General features: G+C 48.6%; 1 protein-coding gene across 1 annotated transcript in view; it reads right to left on the bottom strand.

Annotated features, from left to right (window-relative positions):
- cdh2 (cadherin 2, type 1, N-cadherin (neuronal)) overlaps nucleotides 1-23,548 on the bottom strand; it is a 312,706-nt gene that overhangs the window by 33,220 nt on the left and 255,938 nt on the right. Inside the window, exons 12-14 of the mRNA XM_070888845.1 lie at nucleotides 17,822-17,964; nucleotides 7,242-7,475; nucleotides 3,673-3,906 (exon numbers count right to left, since the gene is read on the bottom strand). Coding sequence (XP_070744946.1) covers nucleotides 3,673-3,906; nucleotides 7,242-7,475; nucleotides 17,822-17,964 — 611 coding nt within the window. The remainder of the gene's footprint in view (nucleotides 1-3,672; nucleotides 3,907-7,241; nucleotides 7,476-17,821; nucleotides 17,965-23,548) is intronic.

The following is a 23,548-nucleotide window of genomic DNA, read 5'->3' as shown; positions in this document are numbered from 1 at the left end:
GACTTGAACCCATGACCATATGACTGAGGCACGAGTGCTCGAGTGCTGCCCACTGAGTCACAGCTGGCACTGTATACTACACGGTGGTTGGCGGGGGGAAGAGAGGGGCGGGCGGAGGTTGAAGTGCCAGATTTCCTTGTACCAGCCGCTCCTATATTCTGTAACGATGACCAACCCAATACTCCATCTCAGATTGAAATGGCGGCTCACCACCACCTTCTCGAGGGCAATTAGCGATGGGCAATAAATGCCAGCCTTGCCAGCGACGCCCGCATCCCGTGAAGGAATAAACATTTTTAAAAAACATTATTAAAGCATCTCTGCAATTCGAGGCCCGAGACAGAAAGTATTAAAAAGGCTAACGGAATGTTGGTCTTTATCTAAAGGGGCCTGGAATACAGAGGGGTTGAAGTTCGGTTACAGTGATATAAAGCTTTGGTCTGACACCAGCTGGAGTACTGCGTGCAGTTCTGGTCACCACAATACAGGAAAGATGTGATTGCACTGGAAAGGGTGCAGAAGAGATTTACGAGGATGTTGCCTGGACTGGAGAATTCTGGTGTGAGGAAAGATTGGAGATGCTGGGTCTGTTTTCTTTGGAACAGAGGAGGCTGAGGGGAGACCTGATTGAGGTGTTTAAAATTATGAGGGGGCCTGGATAGAGTGGATAGGACGGACCAGTTTCCCTTTGTAGAGGGGGCATAGATTTAAAGTAATTGGGGGGAGGTTTAGAGGGGATCTGAGGGGAAATGTCTTCACCCAGAGGGTGGTGGGGGTTTGGAACTCACGGCCTGAAAGGGTGGTTGAGGCAGAAACCCTCACCACATTTAATAAGTACTTGGATGTGCACCTGAAGTGCCGTAACCTGGAGGGCTACGGACCGAGAGCTGGAAAGTGGGATTAGGCTGGGTAGCTCTTGGCCGGCCGACATGGACACGATGGGCCGAACTGTCCTCCTTCAGTGCTGCAACTTTCTGTGATTCTATGACACCGGAGCTAAAAGGGTGACATCATGAGGACCGTTTGCACAAACTGGGCTCGTATTCCTGAGATTAAGGGACGATCTAATTGAGATGCTGAAGATGATTAGAGTAGTTGATGGGGGTAGAGAGAGAGAGAAAAACTATTTCCTCTGGTGGGGGGAGCCCAGAACAAGGGGGCGTCACCTTAAAATTAGAGTCAGGCCATTCAGGGGTGATGTCAGGAAACACTTTGCCACACAAAGAGGGAATCTGGAACTCTCCCTCAAAAAGCTGTCAAGACTGGGGAGGGGCCAATTGAAAATGTTAAAATTGCGATCGATAGGTTAAAGGTTAGAGAACCAAGGCAGACTGATGGAGTTACGATACAGATCAGCCCGATCTAATTACACAGTATTACATCATATGTACGGCCCAGAAACAGGCCATTGGGCCCAACCGCTCCGTGCCGGGGTTTATGCTCCACACCAGCCCCCTCCCACCCCTCTCCATCTCACCCCATCACCATATCCTTCTATTCCTTTCCCCCCTCATGTGTGTATCCAGCTTCCCCTTAAATGCATCGATACTATTCGTCTCAACCCCTCCCTGTGGCAGCGAGTTCCACATTCTCACCGCTCTCTGGGTAAAGAGGTTTCTCCTGAATTTCCTCGTGGATTGAGTGGCGGAACAGGCTCGAGGGGCTGAATGGCCTTCTCCCACTCCTACATTGTTAAATCACCAGCTATGTCAGCAAGCTCCTTCCCACCCACACAGCTAAGCTGGGAGCCATGCATATCGAAGAACAGTGGGTGTTTCAAGCCTCATTTAACTGCTCGTGGTGTGGTTTAATGTGTGACATCACTCAACGGTCTCAGGTTTTTAAAAAAAAATTATAAACTAGATAAAGAAAGCCAAACTCAGTGTACATAACTCGATGTAAAAAAAACCCCAAAGGTTTTAACCCTCCGTATCCCAGCACCCCTTCCCCTTCCCACGGCACCTTCCTGTCCAAGCGCAGGAGATGCAACACCTGCCCTTTTACCTCCTCCCTTCCCACTGTCCAGGGCCCCAAACACTCCTTCCAGGTGAAACAGTGATTTACTTGTACTTCTTGCAATTCAGTATACTGTATTCACTGCTCACGATGTGATCTCCTCTACACTGGGGAGACCAAGCGTAGATTGGGTGGCCGCTTTGCGGAACACCTCCATTCAGTCTGTAAGCGTGACCCCGAGCTTCCGGTCGCCTGTCACTTTAATTCCTCGCTCCACTCCGTCCTCGGCCTCCTACACTGTTCCAACAAAGCTCAACGCAAGCTCGAGGAACAGCACCTCATCTTTCGATTAGGCACTTTACAGCCTTCTGGTCTCAACATTGAGTTGAACAATTTCAGAGCCTAACTTCTGCCCTCATTTTACCCAGACGGTAACTGTTGATGATTCTGCTACTCTCGTTTACATCTCCTCTAGATCCATCTTTAGTTCCTTTTTGCTTGTCCCATTCCATCTCCTTTTGCCTCGCACCAACATCCCTTCTGTCTCTCTAATCTCTCCTGTCTTCCACCCCATCACAGACCTTCCCTTTTGTTCTTCTCCCCCCCCCCCGCCCCCCTCTCCCTTTACTGCCTCTGCACTTGCTGAAAACCTGTTACAGATCCAACCTCCCTTATCCGGAACCCTCGAGACCTGGCCTGTTCCGCATAAGGGGTTTTTCCGGACGAGGGGTGGTACAGGTACTGAGCAAGGGGATATCGGGGCTGGCTGGCTTGGGGCTGGGGGTGCAGCAGAGAGGAGCATGGGGAGGGCGGTGGATCGCGGGGTCAGGCAGCGATTGCGGGAGTCGGCAGCGAGGAAGGACTTCAATTTGTTCATGTCGGAGTTTTGCGCATGCGCCACCTGGTGGCCAGGAATGGTTCTGGATAAGGGAGGTTCAACCCGGATATGTGTAACTTTTTCCAATTCTGACAAAGGGTCGTCATCCCGAAATGGTAACTCTGTTTAAGAACATAAGAAGTAAGAGCAGAAGGCCATACGGCCCCTCGAGCCTGCTCCACTATTTAATACGATCATGGCTGATCCGATCATGGACTCAGGTCCACTTCCCTGCCCACTCCCCATAACCCCTTATTCCCTTATCGGTTAAGAAACTGTCTATCTCTGTCTTAAATTTAGTCAATGACCCAGCTTCCACAGCTCTCTGAGGCAGCGAATTCCACGGACTTACAACCCTCAGAAGAAATTTCTCCTCATCTCAGTTTTAAATGGGCGGTCCCTTATTCTAAGATCATGCCCCTAAGTTCTAGTCTCCCCCATCAGTAGAAACATCCTCTCTGCATCCACCTTGTCAAGCCCCCTCATAATCTTATACGTTTCGATAAGATCACCTCTCATTCTTCTGAATTCCAATGAGTAGAGGCCCAACCTCCTCAACCTTTCCTCAGAAGTCAACCCCCTCATCTCCGGAATCAACCGAGTGAACCTTCTCTGAACTGCCTCCAAAGCAAGTATATCTTTTTGTAAATATGGAAACCAAAACTGCACGCAGTATTCCAGGTGTGGCCTCACCAATACCCTGTATAGCTGTAGCAAGACTTCCCTGCTTTCTCTCCACAGATCTGCTGAGTGTTTCCAGCATATCCTGTTTTTATATCAGATTTCCCGCATCCGCAGTGTGTTGCGTTTGTAAGAACACGACGTTGCTGGGTACTCACTGAGCAAGATGATGATGCAGAGGAGGATTGCGATGATAGCCCCAGTCCCCAAGCCGGCTGCGACGATAGCCTCGACAGAGGTACAGTCGCCATTTTCGTCACACGGACAGACTTTGACCAGAAGGACAGACGTGGCAAACATGGGAGGGTTTCCGGAGTCCATAACCATGATCGGAACTTCGTAGATGCCATCATCGAGGATCCCGATCTTCAAACTCAGTTGTGCATAATCTCCTAAATAAAAGAAGCAAGTTATGACAATCAGGCGAGTGATTCCACTCCAACTACATGGTGTAACGTACACCTGGCACTGACATCGGATATACGGCACAGAAACAGGCCATTCGGCTCAACCAGTCCATGCCGGCGTTTATGCTCCACTCGAGCCTCCTCCCGTCTTTCCTCATCTCAATCTATCAGTATAACCCTCTAGTCCCTTCTCCCTCATATGCTTATCCAGCCTCCCCTTAAATACATCGATACTATTCACCTCAACCACTCCCTGTGGCGAGTTCCACATTCTCACCACTCTCTGGGTAAAGAAGTTTCTCCTGAATTCCCCGTTGGATTTCTGGGTGACGATCTTATATTGATGGCCTCTAGTTATGCTCTTCCCCACAAGTGCAAACATTCTCTCTGTATCCACTCGATCAAAACCTTTCATCATTTTAAAGACCTCCATTAGGTCACCCCTCAGCCTTCTTTTTTCAAGAGAAAAGAGACCCAGCCTGTTCATCCTTTCCTGATAGGTATACCCTCGCATTTCTGGTGTCATCCTTGTAAATCTTCTCTGCACCCTCTCCAGTGCCTCTATATCCTTTTTATGATATGGCCACCAGAACTGTACTCCAAGTGTGGTCTGACCAAGGTTCAATACAGGTTTAGCAGAACTTCCCAACTTTTCAATTCTAGACCTCTAGAAATAAACCCTGGTGCCTGGTTTATATATATTTTTTTTTTACAGCCTTGCTAACCTGTGTTGCAACTTTTAGTGACAATCCTTTACTTGTAGAGCTCTTCGAAAAAGACAAGGCATTATTAATTGCAAAATTATCACAATTATTAGCGCGCTTAACATAGTTCAGCATCTCAAGGCACTTCACAAGAATGTAATCAAACAAAATTTGACACCGAGCCAGGTCAGGAGGGGAGCGAGGCGGAGAGGTTTAGGGAGGGAATCCCATGGCTTAAGGCTTCAGCAGCTGAAGGCACGGCCGCCAATGGTGGAGCGGTTAAAATCGGGAATGGGCGAGAGGGCAGATTTGGAGGAGCGCAGAGATCTCGGAGGGCTGCGGGGCTGGAGGAGGTCACAGAGATCGGGAGGGGACGAGGCCAGGGAGGGATTTGAAAACAAAGATGAGAATTTTGAAATCGAGGCGCTGCTTAACCGGGAGCCAATGTAGGTCAGCGAGCACAGGGGGCTGGTGGGTGAGCGGGACTCGGTGCAAGTTAGGACACGGGGGCAGCAGAGTTTTGGATGACCTCAAGTTTACGGAAGGTGGAAGATGGGAGGCCGGCCAGGAGAGCTATGGAGTAGAGTCCGGAGGGTGAGTAAGGCCTGGCCAAGGGTTCCACGAGCAAGGGTTCAAGCCCGGGATGATTTTAAGCGACCTTTCCATTTCAACCCCCCTCAAGATGGTGTCCTGCAGTATTGGCAAACAACCTTCTCATTTGGCACCAGCTGTTGATGGGAGCGCATCGGTCACGTGGGAACTATCCACACATTTCTATTCGGGTTGTAGGCAGGAACACCTCACTGTAACACGCTGCAACCCTTTCACTATTTCAGATGAGACGTTAAACCGAGGCCCCGCCTGTCCTCTCTCAGGTGGACGTAAAAGATCCCACGTGGCAATATTTATCCCTCGACCAACATCACTTGTTAGATTAACTGATCCTTACCACATTGCTGTTTGTGGGAGCTTGCTGTGCACAAGTTGGCTGCCCAGTTTCCCACATTACAACAGTGACAACACTTCAAAAGTACTTCCTTGGCTGTAAAGCGCTTCGAGACGTCGGGAGGTTAAAAGCCTTGCATTTATATAGCGCCTTTCACGGCTTCAAGATGTCCCAATGAAGTACTTTTGGAGTCACTGTTGTAATGTGGGAAACGCAGCAGCCAATATGCGCACAGCAAGCTCCCACACACAGCAATGTGATAATGACCACATATTCTGTTTTTAGTGATGTTGGTTGTGGGATAACTATTGGCCCAGAACACCGGGGATAATTCCCCTGCTCGTCTTCTAAGTAAATTAAATACCCTTGGATTTATATAGCGCCTTTCACAACAACCGGACGTCTCAAAGCGCTTTACAGCCAATGGGGTATTTTTGAAGGATAGTCACTGTTGTAATGTGGGAAACGCGGCAGCCAACTTGTGCACAGCAAGCTCCCATGAACAGCAATGTGATAATGACCAGATAATCTGTTTGTGATGTTGGTTGAAGGATAAATATTGGTCCAGAACACCGGGGATAACTCCCCCGTTCTTCTTCGAAATAGTGCCACGGGATTTTTTACAACCACCTGAGAGAGCAGACGGGGCCTCGGTTTAATGTCTCATCCGACAGTGCGGCGCTCCCTCAGCACTGCCCCTCCGACAGTGCGGCGCTCCCTCAGTGCTGCCCCTCCGACAGTGCGGCGCTCCCTCAGCGCTGCCCCTCCGACAGTGCGGCGCTCCCTCAGCACTGCCCCTCCGACAGTGCGGCGCTCCCTCAGCACTGCCCCTCCGACAGTGCGGCGCTCCCTTAGCACTGCCCCTCCGACAGTGCGGCGCTCCCTCAGCACTGCCCCTCCGACAGTGCGGCGCTCCCTCAGCACTGCCCCTCCGACAGTGCGGCGCTCCCTCAGCACTGCCCCTCCGACAGTGCGGCGCTCCCTCAGCACTGCCCCTCCGACAGTGCGGCGCTCCCTCAGCACTGCCCCTCCGACAGTGCGGCGCTCCCTCAGCACTGCCCCTCCGACAGTGCGGCGCTCCCTCAGCACTGCCCCTCCGACAGTGCGGCGCTCCCTCAGCACTGCCCCTCCGACAGTGCGGCGCTCCCTCAGCACTGCCCCTCCGACAGTGCGGCGCTCCCTCAGCACTGCACTGGGAGTGTCACCCTAGATTTTTGTGCTCAAGTCCCTGGAGTGGGACTTGAACCCACAACCTTCTGACTCAGAGGCGAGGGTGCTGCCCACTGAGCCACAGGTTGTTAAAGCTGTTATGTGAATGCAGGTCTTTTTTTAAACGAAGTAGAAGTATTTGGGACATGACAGAGGGGTCAACAACCAGGGGGCATAGATTTAAAGTAAGTGGGGGGAGGTTTAGAGGGGATTTGAGGGGAAATTTCTTCACCCAGAGGGTGGTGGGGGTCTGGAACTCACTGCCTGAAAGGGTGGTAGAGGCAGAAACCCTCACCACATTTAAAAAGTACTTGGATGTGCACCTGAAGTGCCGTAACCAACAGGGCTACGGACCGAGAGCTGGAAAGTGGGATTAGGCTGGGTAGCTCTTTGTCGGCCGGCGCGGACACGATGGGCTGAAACGGGCCTCCTCCCGCGCTGTAAATCTCTGCAATTCTTACCACTGAGCCGCATGATGGTCCAGTTCCTCTTCACGTCGACTGGTTCGTCGGGCAGCTCAAAGGCGAAGGGCCCGATGTTGGGGTCGATATCTGCGTCCAGGGCCGTGATGTTGATAGTGTTGGGATCGGGCTTCTCGCAGATGGAGACCTCTCGGGGCGAGACCTGGGGGGCGTTGTCATTGACATCGAGCAGCAGGATCTGTAGCGTGCCCGTCCCGCTGGCCGGGGGGATACCTGAACACGACGGAGAGTGGGGGGGGGGGGGAAAAGGGGGGGTTATTAGCACACGCACAACTCTTGCAATAGACACACTCACCAACGACGTTGTTCCGAGGGATCTTAAAGTCGCCAATTAATGTCGAGACAAAAATATCGCCATTCACGTTGCCCAAAAAAATCTTCGCAGAAAGTTTCTAAAACAAAATGCACTTCAAAGCAGCATTTTCCCGTCCAAACTTACAAGTTTCCACAGCGCACCAAGCTAAGAAAGGGGTTAAGGCAAATCACCAGCAGAAAATCACACACACACACACACACACAGTTCACATCAGATTGTCGAATATCTGAGGGATTATATTCCATCATCATCATAGGCAGTCCCTCGGAATCGAGGGAGACTTGCTTCCGCTCCAAAAGTGAGTTCTCAGGTTGCTGAACAGTCCAATATGGGAATTACAGTCTCTGTCACAGGTGGGACAGACAGTGGTTGAGGGAAAGGGCGGGTGGGGAGTCTGGTTTGCCGCACGCTCCTTCCGCTGCCTGCGCTTGGTTTCTGCATGCTCTCGGCGACGAGACTCGAGGTGCTCAGCGCCCTCCCGGATGTACTTCCTCCACTTAGGGCGGTCTTTGGCCAGGGACTCCCAGGTGTCGGTGGGGATGTTGCATTTTTATCAGGGAGGCTTTGAGGGTGTCCTTTGTTTCCTCTGCCCACCTGGGGCTCACTTGCCGTGTAGGAGTTCCGAGTAGAGCGCTTGCTTTGGGAGTCTTGTGTCAGGCATGCGAACAATGTGGCCCGCCCAGCGGAGCTGGTCGAGTGTGGTCAGTGCTTCGATGCTGGGGATGTTGGCCTGGTCGAGGACGCTAACGTTGGTGCGTCTGTCCTCCCGGGGGATTTAGAGGCACGTTAACCATGCACCTTAGTCCTGGCATGTGTTACACCATACCATTCCCATGAAAAAAATAATTGTGGGCATGAATTCACCACATCGCTTCCAATGTTTCCCCCTTGAATATATTTTGGGATTCTAGGGGAATCAAGGGATATGGAGAATGTCTCATCTGAAAGACAGCACCTCCGACAGTGCGGCGCTCCCTCAGCACTGCACTGGGAGTGTCACCCTAGATTCTGTGCTCAAGTCCCTGGAGTGGGACTTGAACCCACAACCTTCTGACTCAGAGGCGAGAGTGCTGCCCACTGAGCCACAGGTTGTGAAAGGGGCTATGCAAATGCAGGTATTTTTTTTTAACGAAATAGATTCAACTTGTTATTTGGGACATGACAGAGGGGTCAACAACCGGGGGGGGGGGGGGGGGAGCATGAGTTCTCCACATCGCTTCCAATGTTTACCCCTTGAATAGATTTTTGGACTCTCGGGGAACCAAGGAATTATGGAGATCGGGCGGGAAAGTCGATGATCAACCCCATGATCTTAGTGAATGGCGGAGCAGGCTCGAAGGGTGGTAGGGCCTATTTCTATTTCTTATGTGTTTCAAATTATATGGGGTTTGTGCATGGAATTATGAGGGGTCTAGATAAAGTGGATAGGAAGGACCTGTTTCCACCAGCATAAAGGTCAACAACCAGGGGGGCATAGATTTCCAGTAACTGGTCGGAGGTTTAGAGGGGATTTGAGGGAAAATGTCTTCACCCAGAGGGTGGTGGGGGGTCTGGAACTCACGGTCTGAAAGGGTGGTAGAGGCAGAAACCCTCACCACATTTAAAAAGTACTTGGACGTGCACCTGAAGTGCCGTAACCTGCAGGGCTACGGACCCAGAGCGGGAAAGTGGGATTAGGCTGGGTAGCTCTTGGTCGGCCGGCGCGGACACGATGGACCAAAACGGCCTCCTTCCGTGCTGTAAATTTCTGCGATTCTATGAAAGGGTAGGGAGGAGGTTTAACCAGGATGTTACACCAGGGGTGAGGGACTTCAGTTATGAAGGGAGGTTGGAAAAGTTAGGACTGTTCGCCTTGGACCAGAGAAGGTGGAGGAGAGGTGACCTAATTTGAGGTTTTCAAGACGACGAGAGGTTTTGATGGAATAAATAGGGAAAAAAATTATTCTCTCTGGCGAGGGGTCAATAACCAGAGGTCATAGATTCAAAATCATTGGAAAAAGATCGGGAGGGGAGATAAGGAGAAAGGTTTTCACTCCGAGAATAGTTGGGATCCGGAACGTTCCACCTGGAAAGGTGTTGGGAACTACAATTGGTCCCATCAATAATTTTGAAACAGTTGGCCTTCTTCTGTGCTGCAAGTTTCTATGAATCTGTGAATTTCTTTGAAGAATGACTTGCATTTATATTATAGAAGGATACGGCACAGAAGGAGGCCATTCGGCCCATCGTTCCTGTGCCAGCTCTTTGAAAGAACAATCCAATTAGTCCCACATTCCCCCTGCTCTTACCCCACAGACCGGCACGTTTTTCACCAGAGGGTGGTGGGAGTCTGGAACTCACGGCCTGAAAGGGTGGTAGAGGCAGAAACCCTCATCGCATTTAAAAAGTACCTGGATGTGCACTTGAAGTGCCGTAACCTACAAGGCTACGGACCTAGAGCTGGAAAGCGGGATTAGGCTAGATGGCTCTTAGTCGGCCGGTGCGGACACGATGGGCCAAAATGTCCTCCTCCTGTGCCGTAAACCTCTACGATTTTGAAAGAAATTGTGCAAGGCACAAAATATTATCAACCCACAGCACAAAGCAGCTCACTTCACATTCACACTCACACTGACTCCAACTGCACCGGAACCAATCTGGAAAGGAACGCAGAGCACCGTTAAACCCTTTGTTAACTTCTTCACCCAGTTCAATTCATCCACTTTGAGGGCTCAATTTTCGCCAAAGCATTTTTTTTTTGGCGAACTTGAAGTGTTACAGCCGATTTTTTGGGGCCCCAAGTACGGCAAAAAAAAATATATTCTAAGTTTCCCTGTTGGATTTTCTTCATTTTGGCGCGGCCTAACCCGACCTTTAGTTTTGGGGGCGGAGCCTTGATCTGCGCCGAACCAGGAACCGAGAATGGGACTGGACTGTGAGAGACAACCGGGGATTGAGAATATAACCGGACTGAGAGAGAGAACTGGGGATTGAGAATATAACCGGACTGTGAGAGAGAACTGGGGATTAAGAATATAACCGGACTGTGAGAGAGAACTGGGGATTGAGAATATAACCGGACTGAGAGAGAGAACTGGGGATTGAGAATATAACCGGACTGAGAGAGAGAACTGGGGATTGAGAATATAACCGGACTGAGAGAGAGAACTGGGGATTGAGAATATAACCGGACTGTGAGAGAGAACTGGGGATTGAGAATATAACCGGACTGTGAGAGAGAACTGGGGATTGAGAATATAACCGGACTGTGAGAGAGAACTGGGGATTGAGAATATAACCGGACTGAGAGAGAACTGGGGATTGAGAATATAACCGGACTGTGAGAGAGAACTGGGGATTGAGAATATAACCGGACTGAGAGAGAACTGGGGATTGAGAATATAACCGGACTGTGAGAGAGAACTGGGGATTGAGAATATAACCGGACTGTGAGAGAGAACTGGGGATTGAGAATATAACCGGACTGTGAGAGAGAACTGGGGATTGAGAATGGGACTGGACTGTGAGAGAGAACTAGGGACTGAGAATGGGACCGGACTGTGAGAGAGAACTGGGGATTGAGAATGGGACCGGACTGTGAGAGAGAACCAGGGATTGAGAATGGGGCCGGGCTGAGAGAGAGAACTGGGGATTGAGAATGGGACCGGACTGTGAGAGAGAACTGGGGATTGAGAATATAACCGGACTGTGAGAGAGAATTGGGGATTGAGAATATAACCGGACTGTGAGAGAGAACTGGGGATTGAGAATATAACCGGACTGAGAGAGAGAACTGGGGATTGAGAATATAACCGGACTGAGAGAGAGAACTGGGGATTGAGAATATAACCGGACTGAGAGAGAGAACTGGGGATTGAGAATATAACCGGACTGAGAGAGAACTGGGGATTGAGAATGGGACCGGACTGTGAGAGAGAACTGAGGATTGAGAATATAACCGGACTGTGAGAGAGAACTGGGGATTGAGAATGGGACTGGACTGTGTGAGAGAACTGGGGATTGAGAATGGGACCGGACTGAGAGAGAGAACTGGGGATTGAGAATATAACCGGACTGTGAGAGAGAACCGGGGATTGAGAATATAACCGGACAGAGAGAGAGAACTGGGGATTGAGAATATAACCGGACTGAGAGAGAGAACTGGGGATTGAGAATGGGACTGGACTGTGAGAGACAACCGGGGATTGAGAATATAACCGGACTGAGAGAGAGAACTGGGGATTGAGAATATAACCGGACTGTGAGAGAGAACTGGGGATTGAGAATGGGACTGGACTGTGAGAGAGAACTAGGGACTGAGAATGGGACCGGACTGAGAGAGAGAACTGGGGATTGAGAATGGGACCGGACTGTGAGAGAGAACCAGGGATTGAGAATGGGGCCGGGCTGAGAGAGAGAACTGGGGATTGAGAATGGGACCGGACTGTGAGAGAGAACTGGGGATTGAGAATGGGACTGGACTGTGAGAGAACTGGGGATTGAGAATATAACCGGACTGTGAGAGAGAACTGGGGATTGAGAATATAACCGGACTGTGAGAGAGAACTGGGGATTGAGAATATAACCGGACTGAGAGAGAGAACTGGGGATTGAGAATATAACCGGACTGAGAGAGAGAACTGGGGATTGAGAATATAACCGGACTGAGAGAGAGAACTGGGGATTGAGAATATAACCGGACTGAGAGAGAACTGGGGATTGAGAATGGGACCGGACTGTGAGAGAGAGAACCGGGGATTGAGAATGGGACCGGACTGAGAGAGAGAACTGGGGATTGAGAATATAACCAGACTGTGAGAGAGAACTGAGGATTGAGAATATAACCAGACTGTGAGAGAGAACTGAGGATTGAGAATGGGACCGGACTGAGAGAGAGAACTGGGGATTGAGAATATAAACGGACTGTGAGAGAGAACTGGGGATTGAGAATATAACCGGACTGTGAGAGAGAACTGGGGATTGAGAATATAACCGGACTGTGAGAGAGAACTGGGGATTGAGAATATAACCGGACTGTGAGAGAGAACTGGGGATTGAGAATATAACCGGACTGTGAGAGAGAACTGGGGATTGAGAATGGGACCGGACAGCCTTCGGGCAGGTTGGAGGTAAGTTGCTGCTATGCGGTTTTCAATTCTTTGTGTGTCCGCGCATGTGCTGCGCCGATTTCCTTGCCTGCACCGATTTCCTTGACTCTAGGGAAGGGTTTTCCACAGAGGCCACATACGTTGTCTAAGCAGAACTGGAGTAACTCTCAGCTAGCCAAACTTCCCTAAATGGCCACAATTGGCGTGGGTAGCAGGTTACAAGCTTTTTGGCTGAAAAAAAAACTGACCTAAAAAATCCTAACTGAGCTGGTGCAAACGGATTTGAAAATCCCGTTTCCCCACTTAGGCCAAAAACATGCAACCTGCTCCAAATAAAAACAGCGCAAATCACTGGGGAAAATTGAGCCCCATGTTTTTTAAACCCAATTAGCTAGTCGCATCAATTGGATACCATCACGGGGATTGTGCGCGCGATTTATACCCCGCTCACAGCTCTGAGCCAAGCTCAAGTACCTCATCAGTCCAAGATGTCTGCAATACCAATCGAATCTCAAAGATCATAATTAGGAATATTCACTTTCACTTAGCAGCACTGTGCTGGGCATCGCTGGCAAGGCCGGCATTTATTGCCCATCCCTAATCTCCCTCGAGAAGGTGGTGGTGAGCCGCCTTCTTGAACCGCTGCAGTCCGTGTGGTGAAGGTGCTCCCACAGTGCTGTTAGGGAGGGAGTTCCAGGATTGTGACCCAGCGACGATGACGGAACGGCCGATATATTTCCAAGTCAGGATGGTGTGTGACTGGGAGGGGAACGTGGAGGTGGTGGTGTTCCCATGCGCCTGCTGCCCTTGTCCTTCTAGGTGGTAGAGGTCGTGGGTTTGGGAGGTGCTGCCGAAGAAGCCTTGGCGAGTTGCTGCAGTGCATCTTGTAGACGGTACACACTGCAGCCAGGGGGCGCCGGTGGTGGAGGGAGTGAATGTTGAAGGTGGTGGATGGGGTGTCGATCAAGTGGGCTGCTTTGTCCTGGATGGTGTCGAGCTTCTTGAGTGTTGCAATTGCAGGCAAGTGTGAAGTGATACATTTTGGTCGGAAGAATGAGGAGAGGCAATATAAACTAAAGGGTACAATCCTAAAGAGGGAGCATGAACAGAGAGACCTGGGGGTATATGGGCACAAATAGTTGAAGGTGGCAGGGCAGGTTGAGAAAGTGGTTAAAAAAGCTTACGGGATTCTGGGCTTCATAAATAGAGGCATAGCGTACAAAAGCAAGGAGGTTATGATGAACCTTTATAAAACACTGGTTCGGCCTCAACTGGAGTATTGTGTCCCATTCTGGGCACCGCACATTGGGAAGGATGTGAAGGCCTTAGAGAGGGTGCAGAGGAGATTTACGAGAATGGTTCCGGGGATGAGGGACTTCAGTTACGTGGATAGACTGGAGAAGCTGGGGTTGTTCTCCTTGGAGCAGAGACGGTTGAGAGGAGATTTGATCGAGGTGTTCAAAATCATGAGGGGTCTGGACAGAGAAGATAGAGAGAGAAACTGTTCCCATTGGTGGAAGAGTAGAGAACCAGAGGTCACAGATTTAAGGCGATTGGCAGAAGAACCAAAGGCGACATGAGGATAAACGTTTTTACGCAGCGAGCGGTTAGGATCTGGAATGCGCTGCCTGAGAGGGTGGTGGAGGCAGACTCAATCGTGGCTTTCAAAAGGGAGTTGGATAAGTACCTGAAGGAAAAGCATTTTCAGGGGTACGGGGAAGGGGCGGGGGAGTGGGACTGTCTGCAGTGCTCTTGCAGAGAGCCGGCACGGGCTCGACGGGCCGAATGGCCTCCTTCTGTGCTGTAACCGTTCTATGATTTGAGGAGGCTCGAACTGCCTTGCTCTGCGGTCCACCCGAGAAATGGAACAGGCAGTACGTCACGCTTTAAATCGATTTTGGGTCCCGCTACCAGGTGCAAACAGGGGGAGAGGGTGACCAGCCAGAGGTCGTGGTCCATATCGGGACCAATGACATAGGTAGAAAGAGGGATGAGGTCCTGCAGACAGAGTTTAGGGAGCTAGGAGTGAGATTAAAAAGCAGGACCTCAAAAGGTAGTAATCTCCGGATTACTCCATGTGCCACAAACTCGTGAGTACTCAAATAGGAGGATAGAGCAGATGAATACGTGGTTAGAGAGACAGTGTAGGCGGCAGGGCTTTCGATTCCTGAGACATTGGGACCACTTCTGGGGGAGGTGGGACCTGTACAAACCGGACGGGTTGCACCTCGGACAGAGCCGGGACCAATATCCTCGCGGGGGGGGGGGTTTGCTAGTGCTGTTGGAGAGGGTTTAAACTAGCTTGGCAGGGAGATGGGAACCTGAAAATAGACACAGTAGGGAGGGGAGTAAAGCTGGAATTGGAAAGCAAAACTAAAGAGAAAGTGAGTTTGAAGGAGAGAGGAAACAAGCAGGAAAAAAGGGTAAAAAAACAAATTCAAAGGCACTTTATCTAAATGCACGTAGCATTCGCAACAAAATAGATGAGTTGACGACATAAATAGATACAAATGGGTATGATCTGATAGCCATTAAAGAGACATTGTTGCAAGGTGACCAGGACTGGGAATTAAATATTCAGGGATATTTGACAATCCAGAAGGACAGACAGAAAGGAAAAGGAGGTGAGGTAAGCTCTACTAATAAAGGATGGAATCACTGCAATAGTGAGAAACGATATTGGCTCAAATGATCAGGATGTTGAAACAGTTTGGGTGGAGATAAGGAACAATAAGGGGAAAAAGTCACTGGTGGGCGTAGTCTATAGGCCCCCTAACAGTCGCAACTCTGTTGGTCGGAGCATAAACCAGGAAATAGAGGGGGCTTGTAAAAAGGGAACAGCAATAATCATGGGTGATTTTAATCTCCGTATTGATTGGACAAATCAAAATTGGTCAGGGTAGCCTTGAGGAAGAGTTCATAGAGTGCATAAGGGCTCTTGAACAGTATGTAACGGAGCCAATCAGGGAGCAAGGTATCTTAGATCTGGTCCGATATAATGAGACAGGATTAATAAACAATCTCTGAGTAAAGGATCCCCTTGCAATGAGTGATCATAGAATGACTGAATTTCAAATTCAGATGGAGGTGAGAAAGTTGGATCTCGAACCAGCGTGCTAAGCTTAAATAAAGGAGACTATGAAGGTATGAGGGCAGAGTTGGCTAAAGTGGACGGGGCAAATAGATTAAAGGGTAGGACGGTTGATGAACAGTGGCATACATTTAGGGAGATATTTCACAACTCTCAAGAAAAATATATTCCAGTGAGGAGGAAAGGGCGTAAGAGAAAAGATAGCAATCCGTGGCTAACTAAAGAAATAAAGGACGGTATCCGATTAAAAACAGGGGCATACAAAGTGGCCAAAACTAGTGGGAGGACAGAAGATTGGGAAGCTTTTAAAAGCCAGCAAAGAATGACTAAAAAAATGATTAAGAAAGGGAAGATAGACTATGAAAGTAAACTAGCACAAAATATAAAAACAGATAGTAAGAGTTTCTATAGGTATATAAAAAGGAAAAGGGTGGCTAAAGTAAATGTTGGTCCCTTACAGGACGAGACCGAGGAATTAGTAATGGGGAACATGGAGATGGCAGAAACTCTGAACAAATATTTTGTATCAGTCTTTACGGTAGAGGACACTAACAATATTCCGACAGTGGATAGTCAAGGGGCTATAGGGGGGGGGAGGAACTTAACACAATCACAATCAGTAAGGAGGCGATACTCAGTAAGATAATGGGACAGAAGGCGGATAAATCCCCTGGACCTGATGGCTTGCATCCTAGGGTCTTAAGAGAAGTAGCGGCAGGGATTGTGGATGCATTGGTTGTAATTTACCAAAATTCCCTGGATTCTGGGGAGGTCCCAGCAGATTGAAAAACTGCAAATGTAACGCCCCTATTTAAAAAAGGAGGCAGACAAAAAGCAGGAAACTATAGACCAGTTAGCCTAACATCTGTGGTTGGGAAAATGTTGGAGTCCATTATTAAAAAAGCAGTAACAGGACATTTGGAAAAGCAAAATTCGGTCAGGCAGAGTCAGCATGGATTTCTGAAGGGGAAGTCATGTTTGACAAATTTGCTGGAGTTCTTTGAGGATGTAACGAACAGGGTGGATAAAGGGGAACCAGTGGATGTGGTATATTTGGACTTCCAGAAGGCATTTGACAAGCTACCACATAAAAGGTTACTGCACAAGATAAAAGCTCACTGGGTTGGGAGCAATATATTAGCATGGATAGAGGATTGGCTAACTAACAGAAAACAGAGAGTAGGGGTAGGTAAATGGTTCATTCTCTGATTGGCAATCAGTAACTAGTGGGGTGCCGCAGGGATCAGTGCTGGGACCCCAACTATTAACAATCTATATTAACTACTTGGAAGAAGGGACTGAGTGTAATGGAGCCAAGTTTGCTGACGATACAAAGATGTGAGGAAAAGCAATGTGTGAGGGGCGCAGAAAAAATCTGTAAAAGGACATAGACAGGCTAAGTGAGTGGGAAAAAATTTGGCGGATGGAGTATAATGTTGGAAAGTGTAAGGTCATGCACTTTGGCAGAAAAAAAAAATCAAAGAGCAAGTTATTATTTAAATGGAGAATAATTGCAGTACAGCGGTACCTGGGGGCACTTGCGCATGAGCGTCCCGAATCTGGCAACCTCGGGAACGAGGCAGAGCCGGATTTTATGTTTTTCCGGACTTCGGAACGTCAGAAAGGGAGGGGGGTTGCTTTCCGAGGAGCTGTTGGGATCGCTGGCCCCGTCCAAGAGGTCGTCGTGTGGGGCCCAGCTGCCAAGGCGTTTGGGCGGGCCGGCGAGAAGGCCCCGAGGTCGGCAGGGTCGTCCGGTCCGGATTCCGGAACATTCTACAGATAACGGACGACCCCGCCACCGATCGTCCGGATTCTGGATTTTGGACACTCAACCCGTATAACGAAGGGACGGGCAATGTTCGCTTTAAGCTGTGTGGCCAGGCAGCCCGTTCTTCAACAGGAAAATCCGAGCACACCTTCTTAAAGGGACCATGCACCCAAAAAAAATAAACCGAGGGGAACATTGGTTAGGAAAGATATTCAGCACATCGGCAAAAATGCTCGCTTTCCATCTCCCCGCCCCCGCCCCCCGAATGAAGTAAACGCGAATCAATATTGCGCGTACCACTATCCGAGGCCAGGAAAGTCGCATTGTACATATTGTTTTTCACGTAGGGCGACTCTCGGTCCAGCATGGCGATGGTGCTAATTTGGCCGTAGAGGGGGTCAATTTTCAGCCAGTTTGCCGGGTCCGATAGTTTGGAATATCTAAAAATTCAAAAAAGGAAAATTATTATGCATCAGGCCAACTTTTTAAACTAAGTATTACTTATTGCATTGGAATGATACAGCACAGGAAGCCATTCGGCCCATCATGTCTGTGACGGCTCTTTGAAAAGGCCTGTCTAATTAGTCCCCGTTCTTCCCCCCCCCTCCCTATCGCGCTCTCCCCAAATGTGTTCCGTCGTCAAAAAACACTCCAACTAACATTTTAAGAGTCTTTCATAACTTCTTTAAAAGCACAGAACTTAAAACAATTAGCTGATCCAATGATTACGCATTAGTGCAGCGTGAATCTTTGGAATTCTCCACCTCCAAAAGGGCTGTGGAGGCTCAGTCGTTGAGTATATTCAAGGCTGAGAGAGAGAGATTTTTGGACTCTCGGATATGGGGATCGGACGGGAACGTGTGTTGAGGTCGAAGATCAGCCATGATCTTACTGAATGGTGGAGCAGGCTCGAGGGGCCGAATAGCTGAGTCCTGCTGCTAATTCTCATGTTCTTGTGTCACTAAAGCGACAATGCTATTCTACAAGGCACCGACACACAGGAAGGCAGAATTGCAGACTTCTGCATCACAATGACTTGTGACTTCCACTAAACCAGTCAGAGGAATGAGATATGTAGAATTATATAGAATTTTACAGCATGGAAACAGACCATTGGGCCCAACTGGTCCGTGCCGGTGTTTATGCTCCACACGAGCCTCCTTCCACCCCTCTTCATCTCACCCCATCACCATATTCTTCTATTCCTTTCTGCCTATTATTTAAATGGAGAAAGATTGCAAAGTGCCGCAGTACAGCGGGACCTGGGGGTACTTGTGTATGAAACACAAAAGGTTAGTATGCAGGTACAGCAAGTGATCAGGAAGGCCAATGGTATCTTGGCCTTTATTGCAAATGGGATGGAGTATAAAAGCAGGGAAGTCTTGCTGCAGTTATACAGGGTATTGGTGAGGCCACACCTGGAATACTGCGTGCAGTTTTGGTTTACATATTTTTGAAAGGATATACTTGCTTTGGAGGCAGTTCAGAGAAGGTTCACTCGGTTGATTCCGGGGATGAGGGGGTTGACTTATGAGGAAAGGTTGAGTGGGTTGGGCCTCTACTTATTGGAATTCAGAAGAATGAGAGGGGACCTTATTGAAACGTTTAAGATTATGAGGGGGCTCGACAAGGTGGATGCAGAGAGGATGTTTCCACTGATAGGGGAGACTAGGACTAGGGAGCATAATCTTAGAATAAGGGGCCACCCGTTTAAAACTATGATGAGGAGAAATTTCTTCTCAGAGGGTTGTAAATCTGTGGAATTCACTGCCTCAGAGAGCTGTGAGGCTGGGACATTGAATATATTTAAGACAGAGATAGACAGTTTCTTAACCGATAATTAAGGGTTATGGGGAGCGGGCAGGGAAGTGGAGCTGAGTCCATGATCGGATCAGCCATGATCTTATTAAATGGCGGAGTAGGCTCGAGGGGCTCTATGGCCTACTATTTTTTCTTATGTTCTTATGTTCCTTTCTCCCTCATGTGTTTATCTAATTTCCATTTAAATCCATCGATACTATTCGCCTCAACCACTCCCTGTGGTAGCGAGTTCCACATTCTCACCACTCTCTGGTTAAACATAGAAAATAGGTGCAGGAGTAGGCCATTCGGCCCTTCGAGCCTGCACCACCATTCAATATGATCATGGCTGATCATGCAACTTCAGTACCCCATTCCTGCTTTCTCTCCCTACCCCTTGATCCCCTTTAGCTGTAAGGGCCACATCTAACTCCCTTTTGAATATATCTAACAAACTGGCCTCAACAACTTTCTGTGGTAGAGAATTCCACAGGTTCACAATTCTCAGCAAAGAAGTTTCTCCTCATCTCGGTCCGAAATGGCTTAACCCTTATCCTTAGGCTGTGACCCCTGGTTCTGGACTTCCCCAACATCGGGAACATTCTTCCTGCATCTAACCTGTCTAAACCCGTCAGAATTTTATATGATTCTATGAGGTCCCCTCTCATTCATCTAAATTCCAGCGAATATAAGCCTAGTTGATCCAGAAGAAGTTTCCCCTGAATTCTTTCTTCGATTTATTGATGGCTATCTTGTATTGATGGCCCCCTAATTCTGGATTGTCCACAAGTGGAAATATCTTCTCGACATCTACCCTATCCAACCCCCCTTCATCATTTTAAAGACCTCTCTATCAGGTCACCCCTCAGCATCCTCTTTTCTAGAGAAAATAGTCCCAGCCTGTTCAGTCTTTCTCGAGAGTTGTATGCTCAAGTACATCTTGCACTATCAACTCGACCTACCACCAAAAATAGAAGCGGCTACAACCATTTCAACGTTAAATTGCCCCGTGAACACGATGCGGAGAATGGGTTGAACACTCTCTCCACTTTTTAATAAAGGAGGGAGAGAGAAAGCGGGTAATTATAGTTAGCTTGACATCATTAGTGGGGAAAATGTTGGAATCAATTATTAAAGATGAAATAGCAGCGCATTTGGAAAGCAGTGACAGGATCGGTCCAAGTCAGCATGGATTTATGAAAGGGAAATCATGCTTGACAAATCTTCTAGAATTTTTTGAAGATGTAACAAGTAGAGTGGACAAGGGAGAACCAGTGGATGTGGTGTATTTGGACTTTCAAAAGGCTTTTGACAAGATCCCACACAAGAGATTAGTGTGCAAAATTAAAGCATATGTTATTGGGGGTAATGTATTGGCATGGATAGAGAACTGGTTGGCAGACAGGAAGCAGAGAGTAGGAATAAACGGGTCCCTTTCAGAATGGCAGGCAGTGACTAGTCGGGTACCGCAAGGTTCAGTGTTGGGACCCCAGCTATTTACAATATATATTAATGAATTAGACGAAGGAATTAAATGTAATACCTCCAAGTTTGCAGATGACACTATGCTGGGTGACAGTGTGAGCTGTGAGGAGGATGCTAAGAGGCTATAGGGTGACTTGGACAGGTTAGGTGAGTGGGCAAATGCATGGCAGATGCAGTATAATGTGGATAAATGTGAGGTTATCCACTTTGGGGGCAAAAACAGGAAGACAGAATATTATCTGAATGGTGGCAGATTAGGAAAAGGGGAGGTGCAATGAGACCTGGATGTCATTACATCAGTCATTGAAAGTAGGCATGCAGGTATAGCAGGCAGTAAAGAAAGCAAATGGCATGTTGGCCTTCATAGCGAGAGGATTTGAGTATAGGAGCAGGGATGTCTTACTTCAGTTGTACAGGGCCTTGGTGAGACCACACCTTCAGTATTGTGTGCAGTTTTGGTCTCCTAATCTGAGGAAGGACATTCTTGCTATTGAGGGAGTGCAGCGAAGGTACACCAGACTGATTCCCGGGATGGCAGGACTGATATGTGAAGAAAGACTGGATCGACTAGGCTTATATTCACTGGAACTTAGAAGAATGAGAGGGGATCTCATAGAAACATATAAAATTCTGACGGGACGGGACAGGTTAGATGCAGGAAAAATGTTCCCGATGTTGGGGAAGTCCAGAACCAGGGGACACAGTCTAAAGATAAGGGGTAAGCCATTTAGGACCAAGATGAGGAGAAACTTCTTCACCCAGAGAATTGTGAACCTGTGGAATTCTCTACCACAGAAAGTTGTTGAGTCCAGTTCGTTGGATATATTCAAAAGGGAGTTAGATGTGGCCCTTACAGCTAAAGGGATCAGGGGATGTGGAGAGAAGGCAGGAGTGGGGTACTGAAGTTACATGATCAGCCATGATCATATTGAATGGTGGTGCAGGCTCGAAGGGCCGAATGGCCTACTCCTGCACCTATTTTCCATGCTTCTATTCTTCAGGTACAGCATCTATAGCCAAGCCCATGGAGTGTGTCTTTTAACATGTCCCGGACCTCTCCGTCCTCCCCAATGTATTCAGTGTAATGAAACATAGGCTCCATAAGATTGAATAAATATTCATGAAGCCATCCACTGCCTGAGGCTAAAATTTATACCGTGCCATCAGAATATAATTGGGGAGGAAATGGCACAGTGCGACACATCACAAGCACAGAAACCATAAATAAATTTGCGATTATTTCTAAAAAATATATATAAAACTCCAGTCTACTTCTGTGGGGTGCATTAAAAATCTAAGGCCACACAAGGTGTGCCACATCAAAGTTAATAAAAATGCAATGATGGCAACTCATTACTAAAAGAAAAAAAAGACTTGTATTTATATAGCGCCTTTCACGACCACCGGACGTCTCAAAGCGCTTTGCAGCCAATGAAGTACTTTTTGAAGTGTAGTCACCGTTGTAATGTGGGAAACACGGCAGCCGATTTGCGCACAGCAAGCTCCCACAAACAGCAATGTGATAATGACCAGATAATCTGTTTTTGTTATCTTGATTGAGGGATAAATATTGGCCCCAGGACACCGGGGATAACTCCCCTGCTCTTCTTCGAAATAGTGCCGTGGGATCTTTAATATCCACCTGAGGGGGCAGACGGGGCCTCGGTTTAACGTCTCATCCGAAAGACGGCACCTCCGACAGTGCGGCACTCCCTCAGACAAACTGTTACTCAGATTTTTCCCCCCCCCAAATTGGCCTGGGTTTTTATCTGGTTTTTTGCCTCTCCCAGGAGATCACATGGCTCCGGTTGGGGTGGAGTGTAGAATGTTTCAGTGTAAGGGGTGTCGCAGTTGTGTGGGGCGGACTGGTTGGGCCGGGTGCTCTTTACCTGTCCGCCATTGTTCATTGGTTTATATGTAACCTTCAGGGCTGCTGACCGAGGGCCGTGCGGCTCTTTGTTGACCGGTGCGGACACGATGGGCCGAAATGGCCTCCTTCTGCGCTGTAAATTTCTATGTTTCTAAATGTTAGCTGGTCTGTTGTCTAAGTCTTCTGCCTGACCAGATGAGGGGACCCAGTATTTTCTGGTTTTGTCTTGCTTTTCATTGGCGGGATTGGCTTTGACAGCAACAGTTATGCCAATTTACTTCACTTGAATGTGGCCATTTAGGCCCGGTATGCGAGGATAGTGGGCATCAGTGCTATCTCGCTTCAGTGAGGAGCCAAGACTCAGGGGAGGATTAAAATAAGATTGGCCGAGAATATGATCCATGTACAGGTCGAACCTCCCTTATGTGGCCCGAAGGTGGGAGGGGCGAGGGGGAGTGGGAGGGGCGAGGGGGAGTGGGAGGGGCGAGGGGGAGTGGGAGGGGCGAGGGCGGTCGGCCGCCTTCTGCGCACGTGCCCCCAGCTACCAGGTTCATGCCGGACGAGGGGTGGTGCCGGATAAGGGAGTCCTGGATAAGGGGGAGGTACAACCTGTATAATTATTTAGGGGTTCGAGCCCAATATTACGAAGGGTATTGATGAGGGTAAATAAGGGGAAACGGTGTCGAGTGCCAGGAGGGTCGGTAACCAGAGGGACACAGATTGAAGATAAATGGCAAAAGAACCAGAGGGGGAAATGAGGAGATTTTTTAAATCAAGAGAGTGGTTATGATCTGGAGCGCGCTGCCTGAAATAATAACTTTCAAACAGGAATTTGATAAATACCTCAAGGAAAAGATTTGACGGGATAT

This window comes from Pristiophorus japonicus, chromosome 1 (genome assembly GCF_044704955.1).
Source record: "Pristiophorus japonicus isolate sPriJap1 chromosome 1, sPriJap1.hap1, whole genome shotgun sequence".
Lineage (NCBI taxonomy): Eukaryota > Metazoa > Chordata > Chondrichthyes > Pristiophoridae > Pristiophorus > Pristiophorus japonicus.
Note: the sequence above shows the minus strand (reverse complement) of the source record. Positions and strands in the feature narration are given on the sequence as shown.